The sequence below is a fragment of the Barbus barbus genome (genome assembly GCF_936440315.1).
Source record: "Barbus barbus genome assembly, chromosome: 38".
NCBI lineage: Eukaryota > Metazoa > Chordata > Actinopteri > Cypriniformes > Cyprinidae > Barbus > Barbus barbus.
Genome location: NC_136716.1, coordinates 24,322,051 through 24,349,835, shown reverse-complemented (window position 1 = coordinate 24,349,835; position 27,785 = coordinate 24,322,051). Strand labels below are relative to the sequence as shown.

The window sequence follows — 27,785 nt, the reverse complement described above, 5'->3', positions numbered from 1 at the left end:
TATTAATATATATTTAACATATAAACATAACATATTTTTCTTAAATATATACATGCATGTATGTGTATTTATGCATAATAAATATACACAATACACACATATTATGTAAACAAAAACTTTTATTTTGGATGCGATTAATCGCGATTAATCATTTGACAGCACTAATATATATATATATATATATATATATATATATATATATATATATGTGTGTGTGTGTGTGTGTGTGTGTGTGTGTGTGTGTGTATATATAAATTTAATTTAATTTATTTAAATTTAAATACATAAAATTAGTTTACTTATACTTATAATAAAAAATTGAAAAATAATTATATGCACTTCCATTTTATGTATGCTGCTAAGCAAGTACACACAATTATATAACATTTTACACTTTTTGCATAATTTGACCAAACTGCAGCTAGAAATGACACACACTAAAACATTCTGTTCTCAAGAGAGATTGGCAATATTGAAGGTATTTTAAATACTCACAGCTAGCAGTGTAACATTTCATCTGTCACTCATCCATTCATCCAACCAATAAACAAACAAAATAAGGGCGTTTGGTCTTTGCGTAACTCACACAGCGTCTGCGCAAACCCCAGCGCAGCGAGGACGCGCCGGGCGCACTGCGCGCTTGGTTATATGATGTCACTGTGTCATGTCGACGGGCAGCGTGCGCCATCTTGAAGCGAAACCAAATCACGGGCAGATCTCGCTCGCCTCCGCTCACTCTCATTCCGCACTCGTTCGCACCGTCCGCCCGGCTGAGCTCCAGGATAAGCCGCACTGAAGGTTCGAGGCACAGGCGATGATGGCAGGTAAACGCGCCGCGCGGGGGGTTGTGTTGGTAGGCGGGGGCGCGAGCGGCAGCGGTGCGGCCTAAACATCAAACCAGCCCCCTTAACTGACACTAAATCAAACCCACATCCACTGCTTTATCGCAGTATGCATGCTCATGCAGCTGACTTCTGCGAGATGAAATGCTTCTGGGAGGCTGATCTGAGCATGCATTTCAATGCACTTGTGTTGCAGGGGTTGGTGGAGGCAATGATTTCCAGTGGTGCTTCTCCCAGGTCAAAGGAGCCATAGATGAAGATGTTGCAGAAGGTAAATAACGGCTTGCATTGGTTTTTAAACACCTTTGGGTGAGTATGCATGAACACATTGGAGGAGTTTTGTGTAGTGAAGGTGTGATAGGAAGAGATGGAGGCAGGAGTGTTAAAGATCCATGCAAATGTACAGGTTAATCACAAATATCGTAATTAAGTTACTCTTCAAAAAAAACTTGCATGGAGGGAAGTCAATGGACAGATCCTGTTGTGCTTGAAACTTTGCGTTGCAGTGCTGTAAATATTGTTGGCTCATGTATGACCAAATGCTTTTGATGTTCTTTAGTTGTAAGTCGTTTTGGGTAAAACCACCTGTGGTTAAACGTTATAGGTGTAAGGAATATAGTCAACACAGACAGCTTATTTTATAGACATTGTATAGTATCCAGGGTATTACGTGGCTATATGCATTAATATGTAACTGAATGGACTTCAAATATTGAGTTCAATTTAAATTTGAGGTTTCTGTGGTATGGGAAAAAAAGCAGAAATATTGATGACTCAAGTTGCACTCGTAGGCGTGTCCAAATTGTTGTCCAATCAAATGCTCTCATGAATGAGAATGCCACTCCCGCTTTATGCTACTTAAGGCGAGTTACAGCAGCAGAATATGGCAAAAATGTAACTAATAAAACATAATTCCCTTGTTGATTATGCCTATTCACTATTACACATTTTTACATGAAAATGATGCGTCTTCTTAAATAACACTAATATAAGGCCATGTTAAAATTGTGTTGACATGTTACAAGGGGGATTCGGATATCTCTTTAATCACTCAATAAATCAGAAATGACTGTAAACAACCTTTAATTTAATAAATTTTAGCCACGTTTAATGAAATAAAATATTGCATAAATAAAGCAAGTGATATGAACAAACATATCCGTAAAAAAAAATTGGAATATATATAGGAATTAACCTGTAAAGTTTGGTGTAATTTCTGCAGAATTGGAAAATGTTTGACTGAGAAAAGCAGCTTTTGAAGTTATGTATTGTAATTGAAACACACAAACTCAATAAGTGTAAAATGGAATATTTTGGATGTTTTCTTTACACTAGACGTTATGAAAGAAGACGTTACGGAAGTAAAATGGTGTTCAATTTCTAAAATTGACCAGTTAAAAAAATATATTTTTTGCCTAAAGTAAGATTATCATTGACAAGTAGCAGATGATTTGCTACTTTTTAAAAATGAAGCCATATGCTCGACATTGCTTTGATCCAGAAAGCTCATTTGTGGATGGATGATGTTCATAGATGTGGTCTCTCTTGCTGCGACTGACAATAAAACTAAAGGTGTTTTGATAGCTGTTTGAAGAAATGTTAATATTTCAATTTTAGACAGAAATGGTGATAATGCTGACAGAGTTGCCTGTACATCCCTTTATGAAAAGTAATTCTCCCTGATCCTAACTGATAATTCTGTTGTTTCTGCCTCAGTTGTTTGCTCTTTTCTCCTCGTACAATCATACAGTCCATTGTTGTTTTTGTATTCATGCATGTTGTTTTGTTTTTTATTGTACAGTTTGCCTTTTAAATAAAATAATAAAAAATTGTTCACCAAAAAAATGAAACAATATCCCAGTTTCAGTCTGAAATATGGCTGCGTGGGAAAGAGCGCAGTGCTTGTCAAACTATTTTGTGAGTTTTTAATCCCATGAATGCGATTATTGGCAAACGGGCAGTTAGCATAGTACAGTAGTAGCAATACATTTATAATCATGGCGTGGCACTTTTGTGGATTGGTCTGTTGGTGGGCGCGTCAGTGAACATTTTGTGCTGTTTTCTGGGGCTCCTGTAGGGAAGCACATCCTGCCTTTGAAACGGCGGAAAGCACGTCCAACTGGTCCGACCAGCTCACATTATCCATGTGCCTCGTCCGAGGGTGCTCTCGGCTTCATCCAGAGATCAGTCATTGAGGCTTTACTGGGGTTTTGGGAATACAGATGCTTGGGAGTCTAGGAAGGCAAATTGAGATTCACTGTAATGTTGAGGTTGTCTGTTCTTATTTGCTTTTTTAGTTTTTGCATTATTTGACTAAAAATATCAAGGTTGTGTGTTTTGTCACTGTATATGAGACAAAATATAGCCGTTTTATTCAGTTCAGAGACAGGTTTGCCCTCTGTGAAAAATAAAACGGATTTCTAGGAAACGGACACATGTTGACTGGTGTAATATCATCTGAGCCAAGTGGCTCTTACGTGGTAGAGAAGGTTATTTAGAGATCACCGTTTCGGCAGACTGAGGTGTGATTGCTCCGAGCGATAGCCTAATCTTTATTTCCATGGAATTCTATGGAAATGGAATTTTGAGCTGTAGTGGTAAAGATGGATTAACAAATATATTGTCCATATTGTACATTTTTAGCGGACCTTCAGACTGTGCATGCAGACTGCAAACATGGAATTAAATGAATAAACTTTCTCACACTCAGCATAATAAACAGCTTTGAGATAGTCGCTGGCTCCTGGCCATCTAAGTTATTCCTAAGTGTGAAGACTTCTGGTTTTCTCTGCACTTTCTAGTGGAGGTTTTGTGTTTTTGCTGGTTTTGTGTGTTTTAGAGCAGGAAGCATAAGCTGTTCTTATAGCCTTATTAACTTGTTGCATATAATTTATTGGAATAAATGTGCAAAATAGGGTTCATATGGACTCTTGTTTGTTTGCTTGACTCATCAATTAGGTATAAGGTGTTTTGCACAGGTATTTTGGACTTTAGTGCAGAAATATACCTTGAAACAACGGCCATTGTTGTCAAGTAGATTCAAAAAGCAAGAACTAATGCATTTTTACATAGATATTTTAAATTCGTCTTACGCGTGTGTGTGTGTATATATATATGTCAATGACGTGACGCCTAAATTGTCTGTCCAATTGCATTTTCTCAGTTAAAAATTGGTTTAAATGCATAAAAAATATGCCATATATATGAAGTACCTCTCCCACATATGTACCAACTTTAACCTTTCAAAAAACATTAGTTATTTGTAATTTTTCTGTTATTCAAAGTGTCAAAACATCACGTGGTGCGACCGTTCGGCCATAACTGTTGTTTTGGAAAAAAATTTGAAATTACCCTAAATTTATTCAGATTTATTTTCTGCACTATTTGGCATGATTTCCAAAGTGTTTTGTATAAAATGGCAAAGCATTTGTATGTATATCATTATATTTGTATGTATCCATCATAATATTCAAACAAACTTTGTTCGATATTCTCCATTTTATGAAATATCATGTGGTGCGACCATCAAGAAAATACTATTTTGGTACTTTTATGTTGAAATCCATTCAAAGATAGGATGTTGCATCATAAAACAATTTGCCATGGACCCATAGAAGCATCAGCAGGTTTGTAACTCTTTCAAATTTGGGAAAAAATAGAAATAACTAAAAATAACCTTTTTAATGGCTGGTATGTAGTTACCACATTTGGATATCGTGTGGTATGACCTCAAAAAAGCAATGAATGTTAAGTTATTTCTACAAGCATTTATTTTAATTTTAAATTTCATAGTGACCTGTCATGGGAAGCTAGCTTGTTTTGTTTAGGTGGCTAATTCTGTGCTTGTAAATTTTGACTGAATTTGAAAATATCATGTGGTGCGACCACTGTTTTCCATTATAGATATGTCCCAGATTCACAGTTTTTGTACGTTTATATTCAATTAATTGTTTATATGCACACAATACTTAATTTGAATATCATTTGGAATAGATTTTTATGCAGTTTGGGTAATTTCAGGCGGTTTATGTATAATATATGTACAATATGAGAAAAAATATATAATTTAGAGCATCTAATTTTAGTTTGGTAGTTATGCATTTATTATATATTTTTTAATAACTATTTTAATTTATTTTACCAGATTTCACTGCCAAGCAAAGTCAAATAAACGTTCACCATAGGCAGCATGTTAATTCTGACCCTGCAGTCAAGCACAAACTCCAGATGTAAGAAAGATGTTTATGATTTTCTCAGAACCTAAGCCAGCAACCTTCCGCTGCTCTAAATTGACCATTCGCAAAGACCCGCCCTTAGTTACTGTTGCTATGTCTGACAAACCATCCGACAATACATCACAGTGCAAAGAAGACACTGACAACACGCCAACACACAAGACAGAGCAGGTTACTTTCAGTATTAAACAAAGTCTCAGAGTTCAAATTTTTGTCATTTAAGAAGTTCAAACAACAAATACTGTTTTGTGGCTCTTTAATGTGTTGTGGCAGATCGCTGTAGCACCTCAGTTCAAGCTGTGTGTGAACATCATCTCTTACTAGTTATAGCACAAAATAAACATGACCATCGGAAGGTATCTTGTTTCCACTGAAAAGATGTCCGTACACTATTTTTCAAGTTCAAGTCCACCGACGTTAATCTACTCTCCTGTCTGGTTTGTTTGTCAGACAAAAATGGCAAATTTGGTATTATGACTGGTCAGATCGCCTGTTAATCAAACTCTCTACAAAGGGTCAATTGAGCAGCCAAGGTTGGGCGACGTTTAGAAATAACTGGGTCTAAAAAATGACTGCAGTTAATGCCATATGCTGAACTTTTCACATTTCTTTAAATAGATTTTTAATAATATAAGGTCTTTGTGTCATTTGGAGCGACCACTTATCATGTGGTGCGACCAATAATAACAATAACTGTATTAAATAAAAAATAAATTAACTAATTTCTGTGGCTGAAATATGAATCACTGCTATAGTATGCTTAAGTGAATGGTATTTTTCAGTTTTATGCAATTTACAGAAAAAAGTCTGCTAAATACAATTAGAAGGCAACTCTGAAATTATAGAACAAAAATATGAGATCATTATTTACAAAAACTCAAAAGAAATGCAAATACTTTTTCTAAATAATTTAATTACTGAGAACATATTAAAAAATGTTAAAGAAATGAATTAATTTTAATATAAATCATGGTCGCACCACATGACTTTTTATGGCTATGGCCAATTCATCTAGATGAAAAAACACTAAAATCACTTAATTAAAATCACTTTTTTTATAGTCAATAAAATATTGAAAAACAAAAGACATTAATTATACTTTAATTTCCTTCAATAAAAAGGAAATTGAGTAAAACGGTGTAAATGTGTGTGGACTTGGATTAGTAATCTGGCCCCTTGATATAAAGGAGAAAAAATGCTGGCCCTCGTCTCTATCAAAGTTGCTGTGATCTGAAATTAGTAATTTTATTAAATTTTGTTATGTGAATAGCTATAAAATATACAGTGTGTGTATAGATGGAGAGAGAGGTATGTATATAATCAATAACATTTTGTAATATATATTTTTATATATTAATTATAATTTATTTTTAAATCATGGTGAATATATTGTATTAGTTGCTTGAGTGCTGTTTCTCTACCCCTGAAAGACATTCAAACAGGAAGGGAGTTATTTGCTTGTGAGAAGGACTGCACTGCAAACTCCCTTAAAGTTATATGTGGATGTTTATAAGGCCGTAATTAATTCGGGATCTCACATGAAGGGTTCATGTCATGTGTGGAGGGATTCCCTCACGATCTTACCTGTCCAACATGGCCGCATGGCACCCCTTGCTCACACTCCCTGCGGGCGAGCCAGCGCCGTCCATACCGCAGATGCTCCCAGGCTCTTAAATCTTCCTCTGCTGCCTTGTGTGCGCTGCTGACAGCCACAGCCTGGAACTGTGCTATAATGGCCTCTCTCTACCTTTCAGGATGGGTATGTGTGCGTTTATCTCAGTCTGCCTCTCACTCCGGGTGCTCCTCTTGTTTTTGAGCTTTTTCCTAGCGCTAACAGACTCCTCTGTGATGTAACGTGTTGTTTGGGTTACTGTAGGATGCTCTAATATGATCTGGTTTTGGGAGGTGTGGATGTTATGTTGCTGTAGGTTGTGGCTGATGTCCGATGTGGATGTTAATCGTTCATATTTGCGAGGTGGTTACCGTCCGTCATGTACCTGCCTACGCTTCCCCTGCTGCTGCTGCGGCTGTTTTGGTCTGTGATACAGTACAGAGGTGTTTCCTCTCTATCTGTACTTGTCATCTTCAGATGCACATCACAGGATGAAAGATCAGGATAGTTAATCACCATGTCTCTTCACGCTAGATTGAATTTCACAAAAACATGTCCAGGTCACCTTAAACCCCAAAATTAAGTGGGGAGGAATAGTGCATATATTTTGCAGAAATAAAATAAAGCACTGTTTTTAGGACCGACGTTTTCAATTTGTACATTATGACAATTAAACCATAATTAAGCAGTCATTACTGTAAGAAGATGATACATCAATATAAGATTTATTTAGCTGTATTTAGATTTTTGGTATCTGGTAATAACTGCTGTTGATTTTTTTTAAATAATATAAGTAATAGCAATACTATTTATGTTTTGTATAGTAATGTATATCAATTGTGTCAAAGCAACATCAATTTAATTTTGTGCAATCTAATGTGCGTTCATTAAGTTGTAACATTAATAGTATTGATTATAATACAAAAGTTAATAAGTTGATAAATATTTAAATGTTTTTTTTTAACCTTATTTGCATTCAATAAATTATAACTCTTATAATTACTATTATTATGGTTAATATTATCATAATATACTATTACATGAAAATAACAATGCTATTAGTATTTTTAATATGAGAAAATAGTATATGCAGATATTTAATGTTTCAGATATTGAATAAAATGGTGTAAGTGGTCATTTAATTTTGTGCATTTTATTGGCATTCATTCTAAGTAGCAGTAATTGATGTTGTATATAACATACTATTCTTTTTGAATTTGTAAATATATAGTATATGCAGATTTTAAAAAAAAAATTTAAATATTGAATTGATTATTGTGTAAAAAAGGAAAATGTTGTTGTTGCAATGGTCATCAGTAAAGCCTTAATTTTCTGTATGCAGAATAAGCTTTGTTGATGTTGAAATACGTGAAATATGACCGGGCATGTTCCTGTTGTGTTTGGTGATGTTTGTGAGTCATTCGCTGTCACTGGTGTGACTAGAGATCGATTAATCAGACACAGACTGTCCAGAACACACACATGGACAGACCGAGGACACAGCATGTTTATTGCTCATTAGCTGATTCCTTTGACCCTGGATTTCTGTTAGTTTTATATCCTACTAATTGATGCCTTGTTTTGCTTTTCTTTTTTTTTTAGCTTCAGGATGCTATTAATCTATTTGAATACATGAAATAATGTATTCAACCTCAAAGTCAGGTTACTTCCGATGTTAAAGTATGTTTTCCAGGCTTGATGTGGCACATTTATTTTGTGTTCGGTAGGGCTGGGACGATAAATTGATGCAGGATCGATCGTTTCTGAGATTTTCCGAATGCATCGCGATTCCTCTGGAATGGATTCTGCATGCTTTAGAAACAGCTGTACTCTGCTTGTTGCCAAACACACACTTGAACCTAAAATAATCATTCATAAAATTCGAAAAGCTTGAAGCGAATTACAAGGGTGTTCACAGTGGGCTGTTTACATTAATCTCGCATCATAAAAGCATTCTGAGCTAAAGTGAAATTACTTGACTCGGCCAAACGCACAAGCCCTCTTCAGCGCATGAGTGTGCGGATAAAAACTAGTGTAGAGCACCATCTGCTGTTAAAATCTAAGCTCAGAATTGATTCCAGAGGAATCGCAATGGATTCGGAAAATCTCTGAATCGATTCTGCATCGATTTATCATCCCAGCCCTAGTTAGGTTAGTCGGTTATGTCTTCATTCAGCTCTCATGTCACAGTTCCCTGGCCAAGCATCCCAAACACTCTTGAAATAAAAAAATATCCCGGGGTACGGGGTGAGTAAATTATATTCTCACATTGGCTTTGATTGTACTCAACAGTGAAGTTTGTGTGAACTGTGCTGTTTCTGTATAAACCGAAAACCGAGTCTTTTCGCCATTTTTTTTTATTATTATTCATGCTTGTTTTTAAACAAAACGTAGCCAAAACTAGCTCTGAACCAAGACCGAAAGCGTTTTTCACCTGATGCAGACTTTCCTCATCAAATCCACAGTGAAGAAACCAAATGGTCAGTACTTTTCAGTTCTATAAATGTACAAGAGGTGTTTGATTATCTCTCGTACTGTGTCTTTGACGTGTGAACCATTGGCTAAATGAAGCCCAGACCTGTGAGCGTCTCTGTCTGCGTCGAGCTAGTTGTTCTCTTTCAGGAACACTGAATCATGCCTTTGTTTGTCCCTGTGTCCTTCCCTTCGAGCGAGAGAGATCAGAAGGGTGAAGCGGCAGGGGTGGAGAGAGGAAATGATCCACACTGAGCATAGATCTGTTTTTACTCCAATTTGAGCTTCGGCATAAAACATGTACGCTTAAATGTGTATGAAAATGAGACTTGAATATTGCATATGCATTGATCAGTGTTGCATACTAAGACCAGGAACATGCATTTAGGGTTAATTTTGCTGTCAGAGCGTTCTATTTTTTTGAAGCCGTGTATGTTGAATGTATGAAATAGATTTGGAATATAGATTGTTTTTACTCCAGTTTGAGCTTAAAGCATCTAAACTTAAACATGCATGAAGGTGAGTTATGAATATTTAATGAAAGACAAACGTTGTTCGTCTTTGGCATGTGTAATGATCAGTCTTGCACAATAAGAGCGAAAACATGCATTTAGAAAGTTAATTTCTGTCAAAGCTTTCTACTTTAAAGCTGTGGGTGTTTAATGTATGAAGTAAATCATTCTTATCTTTCTTTCTTCCTTTTGGGTATGCAGCGGACATTATCTCAACTGTTGAATTTAACTATTCGGGGGAGTTACTAGCCACGGGAGACAAAGGGGGCAGAGTCGTCATATTTCAGCGAGAACTGGAGGTGATGCAACCCAAAGATTTTTATTGCATTTAATTTTTTAGGAAGTGTGTGATTCAATGTTAACTTATGTGTTCAATGTTTCTCTCCATAGAGTAAAAACCGCCCGCTCTCAAGAGGGGAATACAACGTGTACAGCACCTTTCAGAGTCACGAGCCTGAGTTCGATTACTTGAAAAGTTTAGAAATCGAGGAGAAGATCAATAAAATCAGATGGCTCCCGCAACAGAACGCTGCACACTTTCTCCTGTCTGCAAACGGTATGCTTTTGCTTCTGTTTTTTGTACACCACCATTCAAATGTTTTTGTTTGTTTTTTCTTCAGCATTAAATTGATCAAAAAAAGACAGTAGGGACGTGTATATTATTAAAGATTTATATTTTCTTAAACTGTCTATTCATCAAAGAAATCTTGATTTCCACAATTTTTACAATATTTCAGTTTTAACTGCATTTGTACATCGATCAAATGCAGCCTTGGTGAACACAAGATGCTTTCAAGAACAAAAAAATCTTGCCAACTCCAAATTTATGATAATGAATGGTAGTATACTATAGCCGTTTAAAAAATTGTAATTATTTTTCCTTTTTTTGTTTTCTCAAAAAGATAAAACCATCAAACTATGGAAGATCAGCGAAAGGGACAAACGAGCAGAAGGATACAACCTTAAAGATGAAGACGGAAGACTGCGAGATCAGTTTCGAATCACAACACTACGGGTTAGTCTGCCGCTTCTCTTCTGATGACATTTTGAGTTGAGAGTGCAGCCTGGGAAGGTTGGCTGTGCAGAGAAGCACTGGTTTTTAGTTAATAAATATGTCATACGATTTAAAGTCAGATGTTTCCAGAACTTGCAGTCTGTAGAGTACATGCCATGTGATGTAAATGCACAGTATGCACCCAGCTGTCAGTGGGGCAGGACTGCTTAATGCTATTTACACCTGAGAGTTATGAAGAAACATACAGAAAGGGATGCGTTCCAGACAAGTCAAGACAAGGATGTATTTTGGAAAACCTGCATAGCAGTGTACCATAATTTCTTTGCAACCTTATATAGGTTTTATATTGGTTGTTATATTATATTACATATGTATATATATATGTATAGGTTAATGTTAACTCATTGCATTGTTCGGTGTTGGTGTCATGGTTCAAGGCTATTGTAAGAATAAATAAGTTTTTTTTTGCATTAAAAAAATAAGCATGCTAAACAGAACTAGTAACAATAAAACATGAGAAAACACAAAACATTTCATAGGGCTCTAAACTTAATTTTTGTTAAGCTTTTAATAAATTGATGTTAAATTGTATTATTGTCATGACTTTTATTTAATTAAACATGCTTTTTGATTAATAAAATGTAATTTATCCATTAAAACGGAGTCCAGAAAAATTATAATGGAAAAAAACGGAATACAGAAAAATTAAAACTGAAAAAAAAAGAAATGGAATGGAATTTAGGAAAAAATCAAACGGATTTCATGGGGCCCTAGTTGAGTTATTTGACTTAAAGGGTTACTCTACTCCAAAATGAAAATGTTGTCATTAATCACTTACCTCAATGTCGTTCCAAACCTGTAAAAGCTTCGTTCGTCTTCGGAACACAATTTAAAGTGGAAATGAAGCAGTCGTTCAAGTTTTCATTTAGTAATCACGATTAATGAAGCCGTTTTAAAGAAAAAAGGATGTTTTTGTTATAGCTTTTAGAGCATCTTGCAGTACCACTGCGTGTGACATCACGGGGTTGGCCAGTTAGGTAATATAGAAGTATTTCCTTACTTTTTGCACACACGCTTGTTTAAGTGGAGGAAGATTAACTTGAAAGGACGGTTGAGCCCATAATAAGTGCAAAGGCTTATGCATTTGAGCCGATACGGCGAGGGGGCCGAGCATTACTGCCGTTACAGGTGGAAGAAGTCGTGAACTCTGCTCGGGTCACAAACAAATCGCGTTTGCGTGGATACTCATCAAAACAGCCATTAACATAATATACTGTAAATATAAAGAAATGCTTATACACTCACCTAAAGGATTATTAGGAACACCTGTTCAATTTCTCATTAATGCAATTTTCTAATCAACCAATCACACGGCAGTTGCTTCAATGCATTTAGGGGTGTGGTCCTGGTCATGACAATCTCCTGAACTCCAAACTGAATGTCAGAATGGGAAAGAAAGGTGATTTTAAACAATTTTGAGCGTGGCATGGTTGTTGGTGCCAGACGGGCCGGTCTGAGTATTTCACAATCTGCTCAGTTACTGGGATTTTCACGCACAACCATTTCTAGGGTTTACAAAGAATGGTGTGAAAAGGGAAAAACATCCAGTATGCGGCAGTCCTGTGGGCGAAAATGCCTTGTTGATGCTAGAGGTCAGAGGAGAATGGGCCGACTGATTCAAGCTGATAGAAGAGCAACTTTGACTGAAATAACCACTCGTTACAACCGAGGTATGCAGCAAAGCATTTGTGAAGCCACAACATGCACAACCTTGAGGCGGATGGGCTACAACAGCAGAAGACCCCACCGGGTACCACTCATCTCCACTACAAATAGGAAAAAGAGGCTACAATTTGCACAAGCTCACCAAAATTGGACGGTTGAAGACTGGAAAAATGTTGCCTGGTCTGATGAGTCTCGATTTCTGTTGAGACATTCAGATGGTAGAGTCAGAATTTGGCGTAAACAGAATGAGAACATGGATCCATCATGCCTTGTTACCACTGTGCAGGCTGGTGGTGGTGGTGTAATGGTGTGGGGGATGTTTTCTTGGCACACTTTAGGCCCCTTAGTGCCAATTGGGCATCGTTTAAATGCCACGGCCTACCTGAGCATTGTTGCTGACCATGTCCATCCCTTTATGACCACCATGTACCCATCCTCTGATGGCTACTTCCAGCAGGATAATGCACCATGTCACAAAGCTCGAATCATTTCAAATTGGTTTCTTGAACATGACAATGAGTTCACTTTACTAAAATGGCCCCCACAGTCACCAGATCTCAACCCAATAGAGCATCTTTGGGATGTGGTGGAACGGGAGCTTCGTGCCCTGGATGTGCATCCCACAAATCTCCATCAACTGCAAGATGCTATCCTATCAATATGGGCCAACATTTCTAAAGAATGCTTTCAGCACCTTGTTGAATCAATGCCACGTAGAATTAAGTCAGTTCTGAAGGCGAAAGGGGGTCAAACACAGTATTAGTATGGTGTTCCTAATAATCCTTTAGGTGAGTGTATATTACTTAACTGGCCAATGGAGCGAACCAACCCTGTGGCGTCATACGCAGTGGTCCTTTTTTCTTTAAAACGGTTTCACTAATCGTGTTTATATTTTTTGAATTTAAGTGGAAATCACTAAATAATGAAAACTTGGTGAAAACCGGGAGGCTTGTGACTGTCCCATTGTCTGCCAAGTAAATAACACTGTCGAGGTCCAGAAAAGTATGAAAGACATCGTCAAAAACGATGTGATGTCAATTACGTCACCGTAATTTTATGAAGCTTTTACAAAAAGTATTCTTGTAGCTTCGTAAAATTACGGTGATTTAATTTTGACATAACATCAATGCTTTCTTTTCTGTGCCTTGACAGTGTTATTTACTTGGCAGTCAATGGGACAGTCACAAGTAGGGCATTTAATAATATCGCGATATGAAAAAAAAGTAATTCTAATTACTAAAGTTCTATCATTTAATGCTAAATTATCATAATATCATATAATGTTTGACTGACTGATGCTAAGTGAGATATATAAAAAAAAAAACGCCATTTTCCAAACATAAGCTTCTTAAAATCAAAAATAAAAACAATCAAAAGAATATTGTCCATTAACCAACATCAGAGAACATGCACATTTGTTAAATTATATAAATATTAACTTAAAATTTGAGAGGTGAGTTAAAGAAAAGATTTCAGATAATTGAAACATGTACTTTGACTTTTTCTTGGTTTAATATTTAAAGTAACTCTCTGGTTGTTTCGCAGGTTCCTGTGCTGATGCCGATGGACTTGATGGTGGAAGCAAGCCCACGCAGAATATTTTCTAACGCGCATACATATCACATCAATTCCATTTCAGTAAATAGTGATTATGAAACATACCTTTCTGCAGACGACCTCAGAATAAACCTCTGGCATTTAGAAATCACAGATAGAAGTTTTAGTATCCTTTAAGCAATCAGTGACTGTTTTATTGAAACGTGCCTGATCTGAATTTGTCTATGAATGTCTGTGTTATAATATTCATAACCATTTTCCACAGGCCTGTATTTATTTTTTGACTTCTCTGTAAACATTCTCTATGAATGTGAAATGCGGTAATGTAGTTGCGTCTATATTTATCTTTTAGACTGCAGTAGGTTCACAATACAATATGTCCCCTTGAAAAATGTTATTTTACTGTAAAACATACACATTTTTAGTGTGTAGGTTAAGTCATTGGCCAACCTGAATATATTTAAAGAGACCCCGTCGGCTCCAATCATCTTTTTCAACCATTTCTTCAGAAACCGAATCCCCGAGGAATGACTGAGGCCTGCATCTCTGACACATCTCGATGACTTAAAAAGTGTGTTTGACGTTATTTCTGTTGCTTTCCTTTACCGTTTCCCTCCTCAGACATTGTAGATATAAAACCAGCCAATATGGAGGAGCTGACGGAGGTGATAACGGCGGCCGAGTGTCACCCACACCAGTGTAATGTCTTTGTATACAGCAGTAGTAAAGGAACCATCCGCCTGTGTGACACGAGGGCCGCCGCGCTCTGCGATAGACATAGCAAATGTGAGTATTTTAAGTCAGTCCAGTCTCTTGGGTTTTTTGGGGGGGTTTTTTCTCTTCCCCAGTTGTCTTTTTTCCCCCTTTTATACTCGTCCATCCCTTTATTTTCCATCAGACGGAGAGTCTGAACTCTCTACGTGGGAATGTGTCCTTTTCTCCTAAAACCCGATCAGACTCTCACTAAAAGGCCGTGGAAAGTTCTCGTTTTGTCTGTTTTTGCCGTCCACTGTTTAATGTCAGCAGGACCTTGTGTTATGTAATCACTGGCTTATGTAATTAATCGAGCGCTCTGTTCTCAACTTGGACCTCACTCCAGACCAACAAGGCAAAAAAAGCAACCTTTCGCTATTTACTTCCTGTCAAACCCACTAGTTACAAAACAGAATGCACGTGCATAAAACTGGAGTGTTTGGATAGAATAAATATTATATACACAATCCTTTAATTTGATTATTTTACCAAGTATTGCATTCCGAATGATTCTTTACAAAAAGGAAATGTGACTGTATGATATATTCTAGGATAAACATTTTGGAATTTGGCAGTCTGCTCTTGTTGATGGGGTTCATTTGTAGTCCATTGGTCACACATTAGAGATGCACCGATTGACAGTCTCACGTCTTGCCGATTCCAAACCGATCCTTTTATTGCCAAAGGCATAGGAGAACTGTTGTGTGTCTCTGAGCAACACACACCGGTGTTTCCTTACTGAATGAATCCACATTTTTGAACGAATCGAGTGAGTCAATGATTCAGTGGCCCATTTATAAGGACAGTCACTTGCCTCGTTTCTGAATGAATCCGCTGATTGAATAAATCGGCTGCATGCATGAATAAATGACTCTCTCATTAAAAGAGACATTTGCCGCCACTTGCCTGGTGGTTTAGCCATATTTAAAAGTATCATTGCATTTTTTCAACAATTATTTGTATGTTTAAAAAAAATATGCAAAACATTAATCTTATAAAATTATTTATGCATTTGAAATTTTGCTGTGTAAATGCATTTATGGCGTCTCAGCTTCATCAAACAGTCTGTGTAAATGCACTAATACCACCAGATGCAGCTTCTGTTTCCTCAGCAGTGGAAAGATAGTTTGTTAATATTCATTTAATTTGAATGGTAATAACTCTACAGTTTCTTATGCTAGCTGAATTAATTGAAACAAAGCAATAATTTGGGGTGAAAGATGACACATTTAATAAGGTTAGGGGGAAAAAATGACCATTTATAAGCATGACATCTGCTTTGTTACATACAACAACTCATTTTAAGTTAGCTATTTCTTCCTCTTTCCAGTCACAGAGCACTTTATTTTGAGTTAAGTGAGAGAAAATCTGTAACTTAGTCCAGATTGGGAGAATAGTAATGTTTAATTTCTTCTATTATGTAAATAAATTTTGCATTAAAATCGGAATCGGCCAAGAAAATTGCAATCGGTTCAAGATCAGTTCAAGTGCATTGTGGCATATACTGTATACATGCACTACTGTTCAAAAGCTTGGTCAGATTTGTATTATTTTTATTGTTTTTAATAGAAGACACTTATGCTCACCACCAAGACTGAAACAGTAACCACAGTAAAACAGTGTTATTGTGAAATATGATAATCAAAAATAACAGTTTTAATGTATTTTATATATTCTTTATATATTTTCATATCTATTTGAATACATTTTAATATTTTTTCCTGTGATGTATTTATACTTATCAATATTGAAAATAATTGTGCTGCTTAATATTTTTGTGGAGAGAATTTTTTTCCCTAAGGATTCTTTGAATGGAGCGTTCAAAAGAACAGCATTTTGTAACATCATAAATGTATTTAGTCACTTTTGAGCAATTAGATGTATCTTTGCTCAATATTAATTTCTTTAAAAAAAAATCTTTATTTTTTTTATATTTAATGTTTCTTCTGCAAGTCTTGAAATGTCATCAAACATATTGTGTTTTTGTTCCTCCAAAGTTTTTGAGGAGCCAGAAGATCCCAGTAGCCGGTCGTTCTTCTCGGAAATCATCTCCTCCATATCTGACGTCAAGTTCAGCCACAGCGGTCGATATATGATGACCCGCGATTACCTCTCCGTTAAGGTTTGGGACCTGAATATGGAGAACCGGCCCGTAGAGACCTACCAGGTAAAGTAGAGATCTTATTATTGCAACAGCTGACATTCCAGAGCTTGTACTGTCATGTTTTCAGAACATGGTGTTTCACGTCTTCGATTAATACATTCTTCAAATACTGCCGGCACCTCCCCAAGGTTTCACACGCCACTTAAGTGTAATTTTGCAAATGCAATGACCATTTCTTTGTTCGCTTTTGTTGCTGATTCACATTTGTTGTGCTCCTCTGTTTTAGGTACATGAGTACCTACGTAGCAAGTTGTGCTCGCTCTACGAGAACGACTGCATTTTCGACAAGTTTGAGTGCTGTTGGAACGGTTCAGACAGGTGCGCAACCGTATTTAATAAGGGTGGATTCTGCGTTTGTGCAGAATTTTACTCTGTCCCAGTTCCAAGTGCTTGTAAAATATATATTTTTAATTAGTATACAGAGAGAAATTGTTTTACCTGTGCAGGAAAGATAAATATTCTAGCAAAATATGAAATTAATATACAATTAATAATAGAATAAAAATAATAATTATAAAAAATATTGTATGTTATACCAGTGTTCGGAATAAAAACATTCTGGCAAAATGATATGAAATTTAAAAACTAGTCAACATTTGAAGGATCAAACTTTCATCAAAGTTAACCTAAAACCAAAATTTGAACATGACAACTTTGAACTTTTTTGATCCATTTCAAATCTTGACTTAACAATATCGGCACCCTTGGTAAATATGATCAAAGAAGGCTGTGAAAATTAATCTGCATTGTTAATCCTTATTTTAAAAATTCACAAAAAGCTAACCTTTCATTGGATAATAAGAATTTAAAATGGGGGGAAATATCATTATGAAATAAATGTTTTTCTCTAATACACATTGGCCACAATTAACAGCACCCTTTTATTCAATACTTTTTGAAACCTCCATTTGCCAGTTTAACAGCTCTAAATGTTCTCCTATAATGCCTGATGAGGTTAGAGAACAACTGACAAGAGATCAGAGACCATTCCTTCATCCAGAATCACTCCAGATCCTTTAGATTCACAGCTCCATGTTGATGCTTCTTCTTTTCAGTTCACCTCACTCATTTTCTACAGGGTTCAGGTCAGAGGTCAGAAGCTTGGTTTTGTGCTCAGTGACCCATTATTGTGTTGTTTTTGAGGTTTGTGTTTGGATTATTGTACGATTGGAAGATTCAAACATGGCCCATTATAAGATTTCTAACAGAGTCAGTCACTGGTTCATTTCTTTTATCTGTTGGTATTTGATCCATGATGCCATGTGTCTAAACAAGATGTCCAGGACCTCCAGCAGAAATATAGGCCCACAACATCAAAAATACAGCAGTATATTTCATTGTACACACGGGGTACTTTTTTATCCCTGTGTTCACCAAACCCATCTTGAGTGTTTGCTGCTAAAAAGCTCATTTTTTAGTTTCATCTGACCATAGAAGCCAGTCCCATTTGAAGTTCCAGTCGTATCTGATAACTGAATATGCTGGAGTTTGTTTTTGGATGAGCTAGGAGAATTTTTCTTGGAACCCTGCCAAACAACATGTGGTGATGTAGGTGCTGTTTGACAATTTTTTTTTTTTTTTTAAGGTTTTCTGACCCCGAGACTCGACTATTTTCTGCAATTCTCCAGCTGTGGTCCTTGGAGAGTCTTTAGCCACTCAAACTCTCCTTCTCACCGTGCATTAGGACAATATAGACACACGTCCTCTTCCAGGCAGATTTGTAACATTTTCTGTTGATTGGAAATTAATTATTGCCCTGATGGTGGAAATGGGAATTTTCACTGCTCTAGCTCTTTTCTTAAAGCCACTTCACTAATTTGTGAAGCTCACTTATCTTTTGCTGCACATCAGAAATATATTCTTTGGTTTTTCTCATTGTGATGGATGATTAAGGGAATTTGGGCTTTGTTTTCCCTCCTATTTATATTTCTGTGAAACATAATTTCATTTTTATAATCATGAAAGTGCTCAAAATTGTAAATATGAATGGGAATATACTTCAGATATATTTTACATGTATTTGAGAAAAACATTTATTTCATAATGATATTTCCCCCCGTTTTAAATTCTTATTATCCAATGAAAGGTTAGATTTTTTGTGAATTTTTAAATAAAATATCAAAAGGATTAACAATGAAGATTAATTTTCACTGCCGCCTTCAATCATATTTATCAAGGGTGCCGATGAAGTGGTACTTGAACACATGATGTGATTGAAAGAATCTCTGAATCTGGTTTTTGGAATTGAATCTAAATAGTTGAAACCAATAGTTTGAAAGAAGTACTCCCACCTGTGAATCAGATTTTTGATTCTGCATCAAAACAAATACTTAAGATACAAACAATAAGATCTCCAAACTGTTTCCAACCTATTATTCAGAAACAAAAAGTAGCGATTTGCTTGAATGGAATTCAAAACTGTGGTGAAATTCAAAAGCAAAATGTAATCTATCATGTGCAACAAATTGATAACTAATCTTTATTTATTTTTTTATGTTTCCTCATCTCATCGGCCCCTGCAATTCCTTCCTTCTCAGTGCCATTATGACGGGTTCCTACAACAACTTCTTTAGGATGTTCGACAGGAACACGCGCAGGGACATCACACTGGAGGCATCAAGGGAGAACAGTAAACCCCGTGCCATGCTCAAACCCCGCAAGGTCTGCACCGGCGGCAAACGGAAGAAAGATGAAATCAGCGTGGACAGCCTGGACTTCAACAAGAAGATCCTACACACCGCCTGGCACCCGAAAGAGAACGTCATAGCTGTGGCTGCCACCAACAACCTGTATATATTCCAGGACAAAATTAATTAAAAAGAGAGAGAGAGAGTGATTTAAAAACCAAGAAACAAAAATCAAGAAAAAGAAACATCCCCCCCCCCCCCCCCCCCCCCCCGCGCAGGTCGGAGGACGCTCAAAAAATCTCGTACTTTGCAATAAGCCTAGTCGTTAAATCTGAAATATGGCCCTGTTGTCGACCTGACAAAGAAGCAAAGCACTTGTTTTTCACGTTAACCAGGAAGCTGAGAGACAGACTGTATATTTTGGGGAAAAAAAAAAAAACCTCTTTGGGAGGGCGTCAATAATTCACGACGACCCCAAACCAAAATAAAATACAAGGAAAGGCCGTTATCCATCCCTCCAGCGACGGAACCCACACCAATCAGCATTAAGAGGCTAGATCCTCACGTTTTTATGATTTGATGACCAAAAGTACGGAAACGCACCAGGATGAGTAACGTCTCGCTGTCAATCGTATGTACTCGCTGTTCGAAATTCAGTCCTTCATGAGCGTATGTTTAATACCTGTTAACATTCCTTCCCCTGGCCTGACTCTCAGGCCTTCATATTCTACCTTTTAAGCACTTAAAACCGGTCTCAGTTTTGGTCAGTGGACAGTTTTGTTTCTTTTTTCCGTTTCTTTCGGTTTTATTTTTGTTCTGTTTTAATTTTATACTTTTTCTTGTTTTCCCATGCATAATATCTACTCACTGACTGTATCTATATATTACACCATCTGGTGTCAAACCACTTAATAAAAGTAACGTAACTACAAAGAGAAAGCGTTTTTACATTATGAGCAGGTATGTATGATTTTTACGTTCTATATTTGCATGTAATCTGCATATGTAGATCTGGAGAGCCAGTGGTTAAAATGTGAAATCATTCTGCTGAACTCAGATCTGCTGCATTATTTGGGAATTTCTATTCAAATAAATGTGAATTTTGGCGATTGAAATGATTTAGACGAAAACAAAACGGGCCGAGTTTTGATTTTACAAACGCAGCATTTGCTAAAAAAATCAGAAAGCGTAATTCCCTCATAATGTTCCAGTTGGGCAGCATATCTCCGTATTGTACTACTTGAATTTGCAGTTGCACTGTTTGATTGAGGACATTGGCCATGATAAGCATCAGTATTGCCGTCTGTTTCGCTTTAGAGTTTTTATTTTTATATGTTTTTCGTTTTTACTTCGTAAAGGGATTCTACCGCCTTAAGTCTGTCTGTATGTCCTATAATAATCCTCAACCGGTAACCTTGAGGACTTGATGATCTTGTCAACCCGTCACCCATATGACGCCCGGCTACCTTCAACATGCATTATTTTTTATTTTAGCACTCCATTTGTCCGTTCATGTGCTGCTACGGTTTGTGCGGCTTAGTATTTGGACACTAATATATGAGATATTGTACGGTCGGTGACGGCCGTCGCAGAACACTCAAATCAAAACCGATGTGTTCAGTGCCTCTTGAGACAAAACTGGCTTTCCTCCAGTCAATCAAAGTTAACGGATCACATCGTGATGTCGAGATGCAGAACATAAGTCGCGCGAAAGTTGATCTAAATGGATTTATCTCGCATCAGGATGTGGTTTAAAGAAACCGGTGACAACATTGAATTTTGACATGCGGCTGCAAAACTGATGTCAAAATGATGAACGTAACTTAACGGTTGACAAGTACAAAGTTGTTGTTATAGCTGATTGTGATGCTCTTTAAATCTGGGAACTCACAGGTCGGATACGTACTCCCAGACCTTGTTCCTTGTTCAATGATGATGATGCTAACATTGTGAAAGTGTACACTTGTTTGATTATTTTTGACCAAAGTTAAATAAAATTTTAATTGTGTTTATCTGAATTGACACACTGCCCTACACTTATTCAACCTTAGCCAACTAGGTTTTTGGAATGGAGAAGTAGCACATTGTTTATTAATTAAGTGAGTGAGTGAAGTGACATACTGCCAAGTATGGTGACCCATACTCGGAATTCGTGCTCTGCATTTAACCCATCCAACGTGCACACACACAGCAGTGAACACACACACACCGTGAACACACCCGGAGCAGTGGGCAGCCATTTATGCTGCAGCAGTTGGGGGTTCGGTGCCTTGCTCAAGGGTCTCACCTCGGTCGTGGTATTGAGGGTGGAGAGAGAGCGCTGGACATTCACTCCCCCCACCTACAATCCATGCCAGCCCGAGACTCGAACCTGCAACCTTTGGATTACGAGTCCGACTCTAACCATTAGGCCACGACTTCCCCTATGTGCAGTAAATACGGTTTATTGATTGAATTTATTTGATAAAATATGCAGTAAAAACTGTTATATTCTGAAATACTATTACAATTTCAAATAACAGCTTTCTATTTGAATATATTTTACCATTTTAATTTATTGCTGTGATGCAAAGCTGAATTTTCAGCATCATTACTCCAGTCTTCAGTGTCACAAGATCCTTCAGAAATCATTCTAATATGCTGATTTGCTGCCCAAGAAACATTTATCAATCTTGAAAACAATTGTGCTGCATAATATTTTTGTGGAAACTGATACCTTTTTTTTTTTCAGTATATTTTTTTTTTTATGATTATAGAATGTTCAAATTTGAAATGGAACTATTTTGTATCACAAGTCTTTAATTTATTTTCAAAAAATCTTACTGACCCCAAACTTGTATATGGTAGTGTACATGTAAGTATCCTGTAATATGAAGACAGAATCCAAGACAGATGTTATAGTTGGCAGACATTTATTTGTTGATACAAAACCACTATGAAATTGACATACACCGAATACAGTTTTTAAAGACTACAACACATGCACAGATTTACACCATTTCCCTTATAATCCTGCCTGATTCAGTTTTATTTAAGGCAATCTCTGGGCTGAAACCTGGACCCTTCAGATAAACGAAGAGCATCTGTGATTGCAGTTCAGGTGAGGCAAATTTCATTCAACAATTTCTCTGCTGATATTGGACATTTATTAGTGATTTCAGTTGACGTTCAGAAAAGTGTAGATATGGTACTCAGCTTTTTGGCAAGTATTTACTAAAGACCATTGCTTAATTGTATAATACTTTGAACAGCTTGATTCCCAAAGCAAAGGTCTGTTTTTGGTGTCTGAAACATTATAAATGCTACCTCAAGATACAGAGAAATGAAGGTAAAACAAGTCCTATACTGTTATATCACCAAATGTTGAGATATACCATAAGATATGCATGTAATCCCTGTTTTGATATGGGGTAGATAGTTCAATCTCTTCCCAATTCACAGTCTGCAGTTACAGGTACCACATCTCTGGAGATCCAGCACTTTAATTTCCCCTCTCTCATCCCTTATTTTATAATCCTCTCATAATATTCTCAGTAGTCTTTGTATGAGTAAATACAAAATTATGATGCATTACATCTAATTCTATCAGGCATGTGCCCGTAAGTCTAGCGTGGCCTTCCCTGTGCTGACGGCCCTGGAATGGACTGGCATTATGGGAGAGGAACTATGGGAAAGGCCAGTGGAATACACAAGGGGGAAGCGAGGCCGAGCGGCCCACAGCCGGCGAGAGGAAATGTGTCACGTGACCTTGTCCTATCTGCGTCTACACAAGCACTGATTCACGACAAAGCAGCTGAGATGGTGGATGTGCGTATATGAGATTTGTCTTGTTTCTTGGCTTTTCCTGCTCCCTCAAAAGGTGCCAGAAGTAGTAATGCGCCTTCCGATGTACACCCTGAAAAGACAAAATGTTTAATTATCAGATGTAGCATTGGTGGTCATTTTAGGATCAGTGCTATAACATAACATGCATTTGATGCACTTTCAACTTTCTCCTCCAGGTTGGCTTTTCCGTTATATCAGTGGACTTGTTTTTGCGTCAGCAGAGCTGTGAGCCATCAGTGGAAAACTGCTAAGTCATGATAACCCCTGTGGAGCGCTAGCATGCATTCCAGCACACAGACCGCATCCACTGCTGACACAAAAACAACCCTGCATTTGTCACTATAAAAGGATCCAGATCTATGATTTTAAAATTAATATTGATGAATATAATGCTTAAGATCAAACAATTACACACAAATCTTTGATATTTTTTTTTTTATTTCTGAAAAATGTGAAGTTGTGGGTGGCTGTTAGTTTATTGCTATGCGGTTGCTAGGGTGTGCCTATGATGTTTTGGGTGGTTGTTTATTGGCCCAAGTCAATAGAAACCACCCACAGCTCCTTGAAAACAAAATCTATGACTTGGGTTCCTGTTATTTATTTATTTTTATTCTGACAGGTACAATTAATATGACCTGACCATGTAGTTATTTTAGATGTTTATATAGTATAATTAGTAATATATTATTTAGAATTTTTATATTTATATATATATATATATATATATTTTTTTGTCATTTGTTGTTTTGTCTTATTTTTATATAGATTTTTTTTTTTTTTTTTTACTTGTTATTTTTGTACTTCAACTTATTTCAGTTAGCTGCCAAAACAATCAGGGTTATTATTGTTACCTTAAACTAAAACATAAATATTGCCATTAATTGAAATATTATTTAATTTTTTTTAAATATTCTAGTTGCCATTTCTATTTTCATTTACGGTTTGAGTACTAAAATAACTAAATAAACTAAAAAGTAAAACTATAAAACAAGTAAAAAAAAGAGAAAACTCTTAAAAATGAATTATTACACAAGTTACTGGTTGGTTTGCTGAATTGACTCACCCGAGTCCCACAGCAAGGATGTGTGAAAGGACAAGAGAAGGCAGGAAAACCTTGAGGAATTCTGCTGAGAAGAGTCCTCCCTTCTTCATCACACTGGTGTTCCTCATGCTGAGCGTGCTGGAACGCTTCGGGTGTCTCAGCAGAAACTCCCTACAAACACATCATGTATTGTATCATCTGCTTGATCTTACTCATTACTATGCTAACATGTTATCATGCCACATTGGTTTATTAACCGTATTAAACGTACTTGGGCGGCAGGTTTTCTGGTCGACTCGACCAGTCCCAGATCCAGTCTGCATTTTTCTTCATCAGGATCTCCACCTCTTTTTTCCTCTCCAAATAGTCTTCCTCTGACTTAAACCAGACCGCAACAAAATTAGAAGAGCAAAGAGATGACCTTCATGTTTGTAGTTATTTATAAAGTCAGATAATATGTGATCTTAAGTGATCCCACACCTTTTGACCAATAAATATCCATGACTATAAAAGAATCAAATAAAACACAGAGCCACAGACAGCTATTTAGGTGGGATAAGGTTATGATTAAGGACATGTTTTGTGGTATGGTAGGTTTAAGGGTGGGTCAACTATAATTATAGAAATTATTATACATGCAGGCTGTTGTTTTTTTTAAGATGAGGAAAATGTAAAGACGTACACAGTAAGTGCATTGTATCAAATTAATTATTTAAACGCTAATACTAAGATGTTAAAGACACTTAATAGTAAATAAATTAATAGGTAAATACAAGTGGGTCCAAAATTTTAGAACCATTAAAAAAAACAGTTTTGAAACATTCTGTTGGAAATATGGATTTATTTCAGGCCAGGAAACCACTATTTTAAATTTCCTTATTCTAAATTTTTCTTGACCATGGAAACATTTAAATGTCAGTACTACGTAGTTAAAGACACTGAAATTAATAATTAATAATAAAAGTGGATTTGAAATATTTTAGAACCATAAAAATGCTTATTTCCTATTTAATTTAATTATTATTTTACTTTATTAAATATAAATTTAACATTTGTAATATTCATTAACATTTTTTTTTCAGGGCTGAAAATGCTATTTTATATTCCCTGATGATTCTACATTTCTTGACCGTGGGAATCTGGAGTCATGCTTTATAAAGAATGTATCTAGTTGCATGAAAGTCACCATGAAAGCAGTAGTACACTTGCTTTAGTGCAATTGAATCAAGTCATGACAAGGTTATATGTGCTGCTAATATCTACCTGTGAGCTGTTCTTTTCTCCAGAGCTGTGGACCTCGGAGCCCCTGCGCAAGTGCGAAGGAGTCTGGGATCTTGGAGGACTGGTGAGAAAATTATAACATTCTCATCCTATCAAGTTAACATCTTGTGTGCATCTCAGTGTAGTTCATGCACTAAATTAAAGTCTTGCTTGTACTGACCTGTCACATGGCAGGCTTCCTCTTGAGCTGCTCCTGCCTGACTCGTGCTGAGCATCCAGCAGCATCTTCTCCAGGTCTCCGCTTGGGGCGACGCTGGCAGACTGTTCCTCAGAACCTCCTTTAGGAGTGCAGCCGCCTCCATTATTACAATGCAGCTCCACCCAGGAACCTGTTAGTAACCAAATAACATCTAGGTCTTTAGTGTTGCGTGAAGATTTAACTACAGTTACTGTAGTTTTTAAGCCTCTTTTAGATGTTCTTTATAATGTAAATGTTCAAAATATATATTTTTAAAAAGCCCAGTGTCACAATTCTGACATTGCAATGGCAGCAGCATTGGTATCTGTTTTATTGAAGTATGCAAAACACTGCTTGCAAATGTTTGTTTAGTGCACTTAATGTTGTGCACTCCTCGCCTGTCTTTTCATGCCTTTGGCTGCTTTGGGATCAGTGTATTGCTCGTGTCATAACTTGTGAATATTATATTGACTTGACATTGAAAGCTGGGCATGAATCAGTGGTCAGAATATCCAGATAAACAGAGAACATGCCAAAACACAGCTCTGGCTATAAATAGCTTATGATGTCAAATCATTTTTTCACTCAACATCCAATAATATCAGGCTGTGTGTAAACCCCACCTCGCAGACTCCTTTCTGTGAATCGGTTCTTTCGGACAGTTCGTTTTAAAGAACCGGTTAGTGATTCTTTTTCCATTCCGTGGTGACTTATTCTTTTTATTTTTGTTTGTATTAATTATTTCCATTTACAAAAAAACAACAGTAAAACTATGTCGTGTTGATTAAACCGCCCCAAGTCGTATGTTTTCGAAATGTTTACATTTCTGCAAAATACTGTCCACTCAAATGATTATATGTTCTCGGGTTATGAATCAGACGTGCGCTACTAATATATATTATGAATATTTGTCTTTTTGCGATTAGGACATGTTAAAAACAAATTGTCCGAGTCCTATGTTAAAGAAGCGGTTCTCTGTTCAGTGAGTCGCGAGTTGCTGAATCGAGAACTGTTCGGTTCGATTCCTGAATGAATCATTCAAGAGATTCGGCTCTAACGAATCATTCATTCACAAAACGCACAGCTTCCATATTTATTACTGCATATCACATGCGTCATTACTGTGTTTTTTGCTAACATCTGCTTGTTCTTTCCACATATTATGCCGTATGATATTCACAAGCCACAATTGTTTATGTGAAACTGGAATTTGATGCATGGCATGAACGGCCATCGTCTAATTACAATTACAGTTTGCTCTTATGAATGTGGTTTTGAGTAGAAACATGCATGATAAAAGAACATTAATTTGAGCTATTTCGACATACCCTGAAGGTTTTCCTCGGACACGCTTTGTTTTTCAATCGACATTTTAGCTCCTTTGACCGATAAAACAGCCCGCAGAGGATGATTCTCGTCCTTAAATCCTTAATCAAGCCTCGAGAAGAGACAGAAGCGCAGTGTTATCCAGAGGCTTATATATGTGTGTTCTGCACGTCTAATACAGTATGCATGTGGTTTCATGTGACAGAAGTGGATCGGGATCTCATGAATCCACACACAGCTGCTGAACAGAATGAAAACAACACTGGCACAGAGGCACAAGGGATGCCAGATTGTGTGAGACCCCCTCAGAGTTGTTGCCAGGTTGTACAAATCCTCCTCAAGGTCAGTGGCCCAAGCAAAGTTCACAACAGGTTTATTGTAGTTTTTATTTTATTAGGCTTTCTGTTTTTATTTGACGTTTATTATTGATTCATATTGTTTTTTTTTTTTTATTTGGTTTATCTACTTGAACAATTTTTAGTTTTGTTTTAGAGTATTCATTATATGTAGTTTTATGTTAGTTTTATTTTAACATAGGATTTAAACTAATTTAATTTTAAAATAATCATGTTTAATGAAGACCACCCTGTGTGTGTATTCCTTCCTTCCAGTTAGCTAT

The 27,785-nt window shown here is 36.6% G+C and overlaps 2 protein-coding genes across 2 annotated transcripts; one reads left to right on the top strand and one right to left on the bottom strand.

The window, feature by feature from the left end:
* Positions 1-591: 591 nt before the first annotated feature.
* On the top strand, positions 592-21,533 carry LOC306858057 (serine/threonine-protein phosphatase 2A 55 kDa regulatory subunit B delta isoform). The gene is made up of 10 exons (XM_079398428.1): positions 592-824; positions 1,039-1,113; positions 9,875-9,972; positions 10,064-10,229; positions 10,576-10,688; positions 13,959-14,136; positions 14,592-14,756; positions 16,721-16,890; positions 17,114-17,205; positions 19,425-21,533. Exons 1-10 carry the CDS (start codon positions 815-817, stop codon positions 19,702-19,704), a joined length of 1,347 nt encoding a protein of 448 aa, XP_079254554.1. The 5' UTR covers positions 592-814; the 3' UTR covers positions 19,705-21,533.
* Positions 21,534-22,405: 872 nt separating this feature from the next.
* On the bottom strand, positions 22,406-27,435 carry LOC306857338 (BCL2/adenovirus E1B 19 kDa protein-interacting protein 3-like). Its single transcript, XM_079397243.1, has 6 exons — positions 27,169-27,435; positions 25,823-25,991; positions 25,645-25,723; positions 24,653-24,759; positions 24,403-24,552; positions 22,406-23,409 (listed from the first exon to the last, which is right to left on the bottom strand). The coding sequence occupies exons 1-6, from the start codon at positions 27,209-27,211 to the stop codon at positions 23,367-23,369; spliced, it is 591 nt and encodes a 196-aa protein (XP_079253369.1). The 5' UTR covers positions 27,212-27,435; the 3' UTR covers positions 22,406-23,366.
* Between the last annotated feature and the right edge of the window lie 350 nt (positions 27,436-27,785).

Excerpts from the sequence above, each read along its gene's own strand:
- LOC306858057 (XM_079398428.1), top strand. Across the intron at positions 14,757-16,720 it reads CTGCGATAGACATAGCAAAT|TTTTTGAGGAGCCAGAAGAT; the intron begins GTGAGTATTTTA and ends GTTCCTCCAAAG. Across the intron at positions 16,891-17,113 it reads GGCCCGTAGAGACCTACCAG|GTACATGAGTACCTACGTAG; the intron begins GTAAAGTAGAGA and ends CCTCTGTTTTAG.
- LOC306857338 (XM_079397243.1), bottom strand. The coding sequence starts at position 27,211 with ATGTCGATTGAAAAACAAAGCGTGTCCGAGGAAAACCTTCAGG. Across the intron at positions 25,992-27,168 it reads GTCCGAGGAAAACCTTCAGG|GTTCCTGGGTGGAGCTGCAT; the intron begins GTATGTCGAAAT and ends GGTTACTAACAG. Across the intron at positions 23,410-24,402 it reads ATCCTTGCTGTGGGACTCGG|GGTGTACATCGGAAGGCGCA; the intron begins GTGAGTCAATTC and ends TTGTCTTTTCAG.